Below are 12,462 nucleotides of genomic sequence, written 5' to 3'. Positions count from 1 at the left end.
TACCTTCTGGATCGGTAGAATAATCCAACATTTTTCTGGAAACCTTGGCAGTAGATTTGATGTATGTGTTCCATTACAGATCAGGAGTGAAGATCAATCCCAGAAGCTTGAAAAAACATGGTGCTTCCTCAATATGGGAGACATTATTTCAATTGGGACCAGGTGGGAATCAGAGCATTGTTTATTATTGTTGTCCTGTGTTATTGGCAGTATTATAACGCCCTTAGCTATAATATGTTTTTAAATTACTTAGTCCGACCCAGGCAACTGTTAATATGAAATATTTTTAAATAATCACCTACAAATAACAATCAGTAAGGAGGATAACTCATTTTAAATTGAAGAATATAATAGTTGTCAACCAGAAGTTTAAAAATGAACAAACAAAAAAATATTAAAAGCTAAAATGACTGCCATAAAAATAACGAGAGAGCAGAGATAGACTGCATCTTCAACAACGCCAGGTAGATACAGCTAATGTATTAATAAAATTGTATAATAACATCTTAATATCTTGCTTGTCTGTGAGTGTATTTCTCGTGTCAATGCAACTTTGATAAATACATTAATTTTATTAACTTTTTTTAAAATTTACTATTAATCAATTTTTCATTGAAATAAAAAATGTGATAGCGTAAAATACTAAAACAAAAAAAAAATCCTATTTCAAAATACAATTTAATTACAAGATTAAATCCACCATAATTCCTTTCCATTTCTATATAAACAAGTTAGTAATTTTAATCTTTTACTAATAACTGAAAAACAAAAAGAATTACTTTATGCCTGAAAATTTGAAAGTATTATAACTCACGAATAGACAACCATTTTTGGCTTTAAAATTTTTAGCAAATCCTCAAAGATTAAATTTTGAAAGCTATTCACATCCAATAACTTTATAGATATTAAAATATTACCATGACAAAATTAATTTTAATTTTATAGCAATTTAATTCAATTAATTTAATGACCAAATGATAGTCTGTATTATATTTCTCTTAGTCCGTCTGTCTCAAAAACTATTGAATTGATCTGGCTGAAATTTTTTATGGACCTGGTTTATGATAAGCTGTAGTGAACTAAGTATTATAGTATCCATTCCATGCACAATTAGGGATTAATAGAGATTAGTATTTAATGAAAAAAAGCATAAATTTAAACATGCAACCATTAATTTGGCATAAAGCACTTATTCTATAATTTTTGCCTGTTTTTAACTGGTTAAAAAGTCTAGTAAATAAATAATTAAATTTAACTTTCAAAATCCTATTAAAATCCTATTAATAATTTAGTTAAAAAAAGAGACAAAAAAGAAAACTGACTTATAGATAGTTTCAGAACAAAATGAAATAAAATGAAAGTAAAAGACTCCAATGCAACAAATAATTTTTCCTTTAAAAATCACATCTGGGCAGGGCCTGCTAGGAAGACCTTATTCTGCTTTGACAAAATTCAAAATAGATTCCGTAGCCTAGAGGTGGATGCCCTTTTCTCTTCCCTGCAACTTCTTTCTCACAGAAGAGACGTTGTGAGCCTGTCTCTATTTTATTGTTATTTTCATGGCAAATACTTGTCTTAGCCTGGTGCTATCAGATCAGGCTGCCCTGTGGCTTCCTGAGACGAAATGCACCTACATTGACGTTTTTTTTTGTTTTCTGATCTTTTTTGTAAAACTTAATTATGTTCTGCAAAACCAAAAACAAAAACAACAGCCTATCTCCCTCCCCTTTTTATTTTATTTTTTCCTACCTTACTCCCGGTCCTGGATATGACCTTAAACTACATCCGATGGTGAGGTCCGGCTTGGGGGCTTGGGGAGTGTGGAGCCACCTCTTAATTGCCATTGCTCCCAGGTCCACCCTGACCCGGAGTGGTAGTACCTGTTAGGGTCCCAACTATGGGTTGAATAGAAACAGATTTTAAAAAAGAAAAGAAACAACAAAAAAGAAAGAAAAAGAAAACAAATATATTTTATTAAATTATTTATTTATTTATTATTTTTTTTTTGCCCTGTCGGTAGGGCTTGAGAACAAACCGACTGCCCCCCTGCAGAGGGTAAAAATCCCTCAATGGGGCAACCAGTTAGCCGTGGGTTGCTACCCGTAATGTCTTAGGACGTGATCCTGGTGATTGAGCGAACCTAAACCAGGATACATAGAAGTTTAGGCACCGCAACACATTACTTTGGCCCTTACTTCGATTGGATGGGCGGTCGGAGAGACCCGATTCAGCCAGTCACGCCAAGCCCCACCATATATTGCCCATTCCAAAAACTCACTACTAACACAACACCCCCCCCCTCTCCCACAAATAACCCTACTCCCTAATATATGATGGAAAGCGGTGGCTGAGGGTCAATCGATTAGGTGTGAATATCGATGACGAGGCTGTAAACCCCTCAGGATTGCTACAGATCCCATAGCAATATCAAGAGAGAACAGATAATCATTATGATACCACCAAAGTCGGTTATATCATCATTGTATCCCTGTGGAGGCTGGGCGAATGGGTTTCCCCCGAGGCTCTTCCCAAATAGGACTCCGAGGTGGGTGGGGAACAAAGATGACGAAAAAAGAAAACAAAATATATAGCTTATTCCTCCCAAAAACCACCCAACCACCCAAAGAGAACCCACTCTGATGTCTCTGACATCAGTAGCTCTGAGGAAGAGACGATAAAACCAAGGAAGTCAACATTCGTAGTAATAGAATCAATGGAAGAAACTCCTTTGAGCAAACTATCACCTTTTAAAATTGAAAAAAATCTTAAAACTCTAAAACCAAAGTCTATTAAAAAACAATTTAACGGCAGCCTACTAATAGAAACCCATAACGAAGAACAAACTAAAGAAATATTGAAACTAAAATTATTTGAAAACATCAAACTCAAATGCTACAGACATCCAACCCTAAATATCTGCAAAGGAGTAGTGAAAAGCCACGAACTTGCACTTTGTTCCTTGGAGGAAATCAAGACAAACTTACAGAAACAGAATGTGTTAGATGTTTGTAGAGTTCAAATAAAAATAAACAGTGAGAAAATCGATACCAATACATATACTAACTTTTGATTCTCTCACCATACCCAAAGAAGTGAAAGTTGGATATATGAAAATAAATGTAGAAACTTATATTCCAAACCCCCTCCAATGCTTCAAGTGCCAGAAGTTTGGACACCATCAAGATCGGTGCACACAATTACCAGTGTGTGGAAGATGTGGAGAAAGCGGCCCACACATTGACTGCAGAAAAGATTTCAAGTGTGCCAACTGCCTTGGAAACCATGGCGCTGGCTCTAGATATTGTGAAATATGGAAAAGAGAAAAAGAAGTGACCAAACTAAAACATATAAAGAATATATCCTACCCAGAGGCCAGGAAAATCATTGAAACTAAAACATATGCAGATGCAACTAAAAAAACTACTCCAATCAGCAATCAAAATGGTCATATACATGTAACGGATACAACTGACAAGAAAATTGATGTTCTAAGCAAACTAATAAAGGAAATGAAAGAACTATTAGAAGAAATGAGGAAAATGAATAGTGCAATGTCTGCAACCAATCCAAGGATAATATTAAGTAAAGACACTACTGAACCACAAAAAGAAACAAAACCACAAACCATTTCTACAAAAACAACCGAACAACCATCAAACACATCACAAGCCAGAAAAGAATCAAAAATCCCTCCCAGACAAAAAAAAAAACAAACAAACAAAAACAGGAAAAGAAAGATCCTGATCTATATCTCGAACAGGGACTCCGACAGAAAATAGATTTGAGGGATTGGAGACGATGGAAGTTGAACACAATTCCAAATGAACAAAATATTACAATGGAATATCAGAGGGATAAAAGCAAACCAAAATGAACTCACATTATTAATAACAAATATGAGCCCAACACTTGTCTGTCTACAGGAGACCTTTCTGAAAGAAAATAATACCATCAACATAAAACACTACACATCTTACAACTACATAAATAAAGATACGGACAGAGCTTCTGGAGGCACATCAATACTCGTGAAGAATGAAGTCCCTCAAAGACAAATAAATATAAACACAAACTTGCAAGCAATTGCAGTTTCAGTGACTCTACTTTGCTCAATCTACATCCCTCCAAAAGATACAATCAACGAAACTGAGATAACTCAATTAATAATACAACTCCCTAAACCCTTTTTTCTACTAGGAGATATCAACAGTCACAATGTAATATGGGGAAGTAAAGAAACAAATAAAAAAGGAAAAGAAATAGAAAACATAATAAATAAAAATAATCTATGCCTCCTTAATAATCAAAACTACACCTATATGTACCCAGCAACAGGTACTTTCACCGCCATTGACCTTACCTTATGTGATCCTTCCATATATATGGACTATGATTGGAAAGTATACAATGACACCTGTGGGAGTGATCATTTCCCAATCATCCTGGAAAGTCTAAGTACTAGTACTGAACAAAAAACACCCAAATGGAACCTACATAAAGCGGATTGGGAAGACTTCCAGGAACAGTGCAAAAACCAATTAATTATCGAAAAGAAAGATGAAGATGACCATTTGAATTACTTCATTAAAACACTCACAAACATAGCAAATAATACCATACCGAAAGCAACCAAAACCAACAATCACAACAAACCTTGGTTCACAAAAGAATGCAGAAAAGCCATCAGAGCTCGACAAGCTGCCTTGAGAAAATTCGAAAAGTACCCAACAAGCGAAAATCTGGATTTCTTCAAAAACAACAGAGCAAAAGCCAGACGAATCATAAAGGAATCCAAAAGAACAACTTGGAGAAATTATATATCCAAAATTAATGTGAATACCAAGGCGAAAACAGTTTGGAACATGATGAGGAAAATAGAAGGAAAGTGTAGTAGTACACCAATATCCCACATCTCTAAAGGCAACAAAATATACACCGATCAAAAAGACATTTCCAATAACCTGGCAGATAATTTATCAAAAATTTCATCGTGTGACAGACAAACAGAGAAATTCAAAAAGATTAGAGAAAAGGAAGAGAAGAAAATTCTATTTAAATCACAAAATACTTGCCTGAATTAAAAGAATCGCTAACCAAATCCCATGACACAGCTACAGGGCCCGATGAAATTCCATATGAAATCCTCAAAAAACTTCCAGAAACCTCAATGAAATACCTACTTGAAATTTTCAATATTATATGGTCCAGTGGAAACGTACCTGAGACCTGGAAAGAGGCCACAATAATACCAATCCCCAAATCTGAAAACTCATCCAATCCCAATCAAGTAACGTCTCAGATCCATTGAATTTCAGGCCAATAGCTCTAACAAGCTGCATTTGTAAGACCATGGAAAGGATTATAAACAAAAAACTAATCTGGTTCCTGGAAACAGAGAACCTTATTACAGAATTTCAAACAGGATTCAGGAAAAACCGAAGTTCAATAGACCACATAGTCAGACTTGAAACCTTCATCAGAGAAGCCTTTGTAAGGAAGGAACATTTAACAGCAGTGTTTTTTGACATGGAAAAAGCCTACGATACTGTGTGGAAGTACGGTGTTACAAGGGATCTGAAGGCGCTTGGAATAAAAGGCAGAATGCCAATTTTTATTGAAAATTTAAAAAAAAATAGACGGTTCAAAATAAAGGTTGGCACAGCTCTCTCGGACTTGAAGGAACAAGAGAATGGAGTACCTCAAGGGAGTATACTGTCAGTGACCCTGTTCAGTATCCAAATTAACAACATTGTAAAAAACCTTAACCCTGGGGTAGATTGCTCCCTATATGTGGATGACTTCCTAATATGCTGTAGATCGATATATATCTATAATAGAAAGGAAGCTTCAATTGTGCTTAAACAAAGTAATGAGATGGACAGAAGAGAATGGATTTAGATTCTCCAAAAGAAAAACGAAATGCATAATGATCCTGTCCTAACCATGGAAGGAACGCCCATACCCGTTACTGACCAGTACAAATTCTTAGGGATTTTATTTGACAAAAAGTTAACATTCATCCCACACATAAACTATCTGAAAAAGAAATGTAACAAAGCTGTAAATCTTTTGAGAATGGTAGCACATACCGATTGGGGTGCAGACAGGGAAACACTCCTTAAACTTTACAGAGCACTAGTCCGCTCAAAGCTAGACTACGGTTGTTTCATATATGGATCAACCCGAACATCATATATAAAAAGCCTAGACCCTATTCACCATACTGGTCTAAGATTGGCCCTAGGAGCATACAGAACCTCCCCTGTGAACAGTCTATACACTGAAGCACACGAACCCCCACTAGATCTAAGGCGAGAAAAGTTAGCCCTTCAATATTTACTCAAACTGAAGTCTTGCCCAAACAACCCTGCATACCAATGTACCTTCTATCCTAAATATGAAGAACTCTTCAACATGAGAGGAAAAACTATCAAAACTTTCGGGCTCCGAATGAAGGAAAGCATTGAAGAATCGAAAATTCCAATCTCCAGCATTCACAACTTCATACTGCCTAAAACACCCCGATGGACCATGAAACAAGTAGAAATAAAACTGAACCTAAACAAAAAGTCCAAATCTACCACAAACCCTATTGAATACCACAACGAACTTCAACATTTAAAATTACGATATTCAGACTACACCTTTATCTACACAGACGGGTCTAAAAGCAACAATCACACTGGATGTGCAGCAACGTACCATAAAACCACAATGAAGAGAAATCTTCAAAATGAAGCATCTATATTCACTGCAGATACTATAGCTATCGATCTAGCACTCAACATAATTTCAGAGGAAACCACCAAAAACTTCATCATTCTCACAGATTCTCTACCAGTCCTATTATCTATACAAAATCAAAAACAAGAAAATCCACTAACAACAAAATTAATAGAAAAAATCAATATCCTTTCAACTACTAAAAATATTATTCTTGTCTGGATCCCCAGCCATGTGGGGATCAAAGGCAATGACAGGGCAGATACAGCTGCAAAAAGATCTTCTCACCTTCCAACTGACAATTTTAAGATTCCACATACTGATCTTAGACCCTGGATAAAAGCATACATACAGGAAAAATGGCAACTGTGGCGGAGTCAGCAAGAGGGCAGCAAATTATACTCAATCAAACCTAGACTTAAGGAACGATGTCCAGACATCAAGAGATCACGACGAGAAGATGTGATACTGACTCGGCTGCGCATAGGACACACCAACTTTACTCATTCTTATATACTAAATGGAGAATCAGCGCCAGAGTGCATCCCATGCCAGGAGACACTCACAGTAAAACATATCCTAGTTGGGTGTGATGACCTCGCCCCAACTAGAAAATTATATACAGAAAGCAATATGGAGGATCTTTTTGAAAAGGTCAACTCAACAAATATTCTAGCATACCTAAGGAAAGTAAATTTATATAAGAAAATTTAAGGAAATTTAAAGTCACCTAAATATACACATCCATGTATAAATACAACATTTAATTTCTTAGTTCAATTTTATAAAAAAAGGGAGGAAAGGCTGAAAAAGTCCCCCCCCCTCCCCAATAAAAAAAGTTTAAAAAAAAAAAAAAAAGGACTCCGGCATTAAATGACCACATAGGTTGATATGCCGTAAAACCAATCAATCAATCAAAAACTTGTCTTAGCTCCAATCCATGGTCCCCCCCCTTGTCAAATATTCATGAGAAACACTCGTTTAACTGAAAACGCTATCAATAATTTCTCCCACTCTTTATCGTGCCTAAACCTAAACGTAGATTCCATGAACAAAGCTTCTTTCTTAGAACTGCACACCTGTGGAACTCTCTTTCGTTTACCTGCTTTCCAGCTGACTACAATATGGCCGTCTTCAAGTCCAATGTAAACAAGTTCTTGATGAGCCGTTCCTCTTAAGTAATCCAATTTACCAAATTTACACTTCTAACGATTACTATGATATTGTCCTTTTGACCATTGTACACATTTTACCCCTTATCCTTGAGTGGCCTCTGGGCCTTGATAAATGGTGATTTCTTTGTAAAAAAAAAAAAAAAAAAAAAAAACTTGCGTTAGTCACCTGGGTATTCCAAACATGGTTAATCCCATGAGGTGTTTATACACCCCAATACAAAAAAGTTTATAATGTTATCATTTGGTAAAATCCTGCAGGTTCATTATTATATATCTACTATCATTGTTGAACAGTTTGAATCACTTGTAGTTTGTTGATATTAATATAAAATAATGAAAAAAAACAAAATACACAACACACAACTCGGAGTCTCCAAGAAGTACTTACGTTGCGGACCATATTCACAGGCGTTGGGTTCGCCAACTTTTCTCCGGAAAGAAATTACTTTCAATTGGTATCATTCATTTGTCGGGTATTTATTAATGCCATCGCAACCATTAATTGGCTTTCATTTAAAAAGATTGATTTTTAAATAAATTCCAAATACAAGAAAAAGTTATGAACAGGAGAAAAGGAAAAAAAATATGCAATGTCTTTTTCTTTCAACAAACAATCTGCTTCGACAGCAACTCAACTGAGTCTTTTTACTGACAGCCGATTGTCTCTTCTCTCTCTTTATTGGATGGTCAGTGAACGGGGAGCATGGTGCGGGTGGAGTGGACAAACCCAACTTTCGACTCCAACCGGATTTTCTGCTCTCAACTGTCGAAAAAATGCTCTGCACATCTTTTTATTTGAAAGTAGTGGTGTGGGGCCTGAGATGCCTTGATTGGCTAATTTGCCAAATCACTTGTGCATATTAATTAGGTGATTTTTCCAACAGAAATGAAATTTTTCATTATCAGTTTTCCCATACAGGCAAAAACTAAAAGCCTTTGACCTCAAGATCATATTAGAGACAAAACATTACCCATCAAAAAACAATATTATTGTTAAGGTTATTATTATCAAACTCCTCATTCCTGAAGTTTTTTTTCCCTCTTGTATTCTACTATCAGCTAACAATTTGGCCAGCAAGGACGCTGACAGTTGCCTGGGATTGTTTACATAATGAAAGGCTTTAATTCAGCTCTAATTCACTTACTGATGTAATTTCGACCATCACAGGTGGTTGGGTTACACTAAATTTTGAAGCTCCCTCCCTGTATCCTGATTGTACTGACATGCAGAAGTTTAAAAGTAATGTGAACAGACATCTCGCTGCTCACTCCCCCTATGTAGTGTCCCTGTAGTGTTTTCAAGGAATAGCCCCTTATGTCCAACTGGCAATGTGCCTTGTTTGAGATGAGAGTAAAAATTTTTAAAAATTTAGTTAATTTATAAACGTATTTTAAAAAATCTGCTCAACTTGTCATTGTTTTAAGTTAAGCAACATATCTCTTCTTTGAGAATTGCACATTTCAATTTTTGTGTCCTCTTCAGGCAATACTTGTCTCTCTTTTTTATCAACACAAAGGAACCATAATACTCAACCTTGTGCCGAAAAAGTTAAATTCTTGCCAGACAGTTTAACGGCATCCAAATCAATTTGGGTTTTTCTTGTAATCATTCTGACAATTATTGAAGTGTAACGTTACACGTGTAAATGCATCTGTTAAAATCAAGTTTTAATTTTAAGCAATTTCATCCAATTTATTTAATGACCAAAAAATTAACTTCAATAAAAATTTTGTTCAAATTCTAAAAAAAAAAAAAAAAAAAATTAATAAAATAAAAGAGAAACAACCTTAAAATTGTCATCGATTTTAAATTAAAGAATGTACTTTTTCCGGTAATTACATATTTATTTCAATTCATTTTTTTCAAACAAAATGAAAGTAAAACAATTTCCCGGACAATACCGGGTAGATATAATTTATTGCTTTTATAGTAGTAAAACAAATACATTGTAACTGAATCGATTATTTAAACTTAAAAATTATTTCAAATGTTTAAGCAGAAATTAATCTATTATATAATGATTGTATCGTTTTGGTTTCTTTGATGTAAATCCACTGAAACTCTGGTGTTTATCAAAAAGTGCTCAAATATAAGCAGAGCATAATTATAGTATATTTATTTATACAAACATTGGCTACACATGTGCATACATGTTTCTGCTGTGACTCCTTTAGAGATGCAGCGTCTTCAAGGCAGGAAGGCACTGCTTTTCTAAAAGTGTTGCATCAGAAACATCTATGCACATGTGTAGCCAATGTTTGTATGAATACACTATAAATAAACCTATTGAACATTTATTTCAAGTTAACTTTTGTGTCTCCTTCATGAAACAAAAATGGAAGTAAAATGTCTCTCAGGCGAACTCGGCTAATGTATAAATATGAACTCTTATTAAATACTGACAAAAAAGATACTTCCACCAGTCGCATATATTTGCAAGCCTGAAACGATCATGGTGAACAAAAGAGGAGGTAATGACAGGGAGGATGGTATCATGATGTACAAACAATATGCTATACTACTTGTCTCCTCCTAATCATCCTCCCAGGCAAAAAACATGCCTGGGAGGATGATATCATATGAGCAGAACAGATACATTACCTACCACCACCACCAAAAAAAGGAGAAGGTAATCCTGGAAAGAAATGATCATATATTGTCTACTCTCAAAAAAGAGGAGGTAATGCCTTATTAAAATCCATGACTTGATTTTCATTCAAGAAAATATTTAAAACTTAAGGTTAAAGCTTAAGGAATCTTAAGAAATTGAAATGCAGGCAATTTTTGTTAATTTATATCAAATTTAATGCAAATCTGAAATATTTGAATTTTCATATTATGCCGTGAAAAAAAATCCATTAAAATTCTCCAAAAAAAACTAAAATTTGGGGAATATTTATTAATCGATGTCTAATATTGATTGCTAAAATTTCACAAAAATTGAAGGTATCTGAATTTTCAAAAAGGCCTTCCACCTGCCTTTCACCCCCACCCTTGGCATTACACTGAATATAATCTATATTAAATCCTGTTGTGTCTAGCATCTATGTTCTTAAATTCATAATTATCATTTAATTAATTTAGGGGAAAATATATAGAAATCCATAAACATATATGTGACATTATATAAAACAAGATAAACACTAAATAATAACAATGTGGTATGGATGTGTGGCGTGTTTCTATCCTTTTGTGTGAATAAATGAAAAATGGTAAAAAGAAAAAGGCAGGAATATTAAAGACAAAATTTCCATAATCTTGTGAGTTCAATCCTTGTGCACTGTTGTAAATTTTCATTTTTCTTTAAACAAACCCTAAAATAAATTTCATTAATCAGAAAAAAAAAAAAAAAGGGAGGGGCTGGTGATTATGAAGTTATTTTACCATGTCTAAAATGTATATCCGACTATTGAAATAAGTCTTTATACCGAAACATGACAAAATAAAAACTACATTGCCGTTCCTAAGATGGGTAATTTCTCTATCGTTATGTCGTTATTTGAAACCACTTTTCTTTTACTCTCTTTTTCAGCCTTTCTCTTTTCCAAGTTCTCTCTCCATTCGAGTTACCCAGTTTCGACGATGAAACAGCCTCAGAGGAGACAGACACTTCCCAAACATCTCAAAATGCAAGCAACTGAAAATTTGAAGACCATACAATAAAATGTACTTTTTATTTTTAATAAACATTGTTTTTTTTTTAAACAAATGTTTATATTTCAAATGTAAAAAAAATGTGTCCATTTTCAAGTATGTTATGTTCCGGTTTGGTTTTTGTTTTATAACAAAGCAACACCTTTGAAGTCATTTAATGCCAAAATACAATATCTACTATCAATTAAGTCACTATTTTATCTATATATATATATGTATATATATATATTGGGGGAGGAGGGGGTCATACCTGTTCTCAATTAATATGTAAATGAACAGGATAGATTTAATAGAATTTAATAGGTCCTTAGATGCCAGAAATCGTTCTACTCTAATAGCTTCTTCTCTCGGACTGCTAGACTTTGGCATTCTCTCCTTGTTTTATGTTTCCTTGATTGTACTAACCTACAGAAGTTTAAACGTAATGTAAAGAGACATCTTACTGCTCAACTCCCCACAATCTCCTTTTAGACATGATCCCAAATAGTAGCCCTTTACATTCCAAGTGACAATATTGCTTGTTTGGGATTTAAAGAAAAAACAAAAAAAAAACTCATACTCTTTCAACCACAGTAAAAGAAGACTAGTAAATATCTGATATACATCCATCTCCCTGGAACTTGTAGACAGGCGTTTTCCACTTTAATGAATGTGTACAATATTTTAGAAGCAGTGGATAGAGAGAGGAAAAATGGGGGAGGGGGAAAAATCCTCTAAAGGCTGAGGTGATGAAACGATGAAGCATGGTTGATAACAATATTTATTTGATGTGCGTGTAAAAAGCTGTACACGTGTGTATAAATTATCGAAAGTATAATGCGTTTATTTTGATTTTTTGTTAAGTGGGAAAGCAGGAGGAGAGGCAATATGTAAAGAGAGAATAACAATTTTTATCAACAATCAGAAATT

The 12,462-nt window shown here is 34.4% G+C and overlaps 1 protein-coding gene across 3 annotated transcripts in view; it reads left to right on the top strand.

Moving 5' to 3' along the window:
• LOC145293902 (serine/threonine-protein kinase TBK1-like) overlaps positions 1-11,608 on the top strand; it is a 166,472-nt gene extending 154,864 nt beyond the window's left edge. For all 3 annotated transcript variants that reach the window (XM_080140699.1, XM_080140702.1, XM_080140698.1), the window contains one exon: positions 11,432-11,608. In XM_080140699.1, coding sequence (XP_079996825.1) covers positions 11,432-11,540 — 109 coding nt within the window. In that variant the 3' untranslated portion in view covers positions 11,541-11,608. The remainder of the gene's footprint in view (positions 1-11,431) is intronic.
• Positions 11,609-12,462: the final 854 nt, after the last annotated feature.

This window comes from Euprymna scolopes, chromosome 15 (assembly GCF_053919585.1).
Source record: "Euprymna scolopes isolate OS-2025 chromosome 15, ASM5391958v1, whole genome shotgun sequence".
Classification (NCBI taxonomy): domain Eukaryota; kingdom Metazoa; phylum Mollusca; class Cephalopoda; order Sepiida; family Sepiolidae; genus Euprymna; species Euprymna scolopes.
The sequence above is the reverse complement of the archived record's forward strand: the minus strand, read 5'-3'. Positions and strand labels throughout refer to the sequence as shown.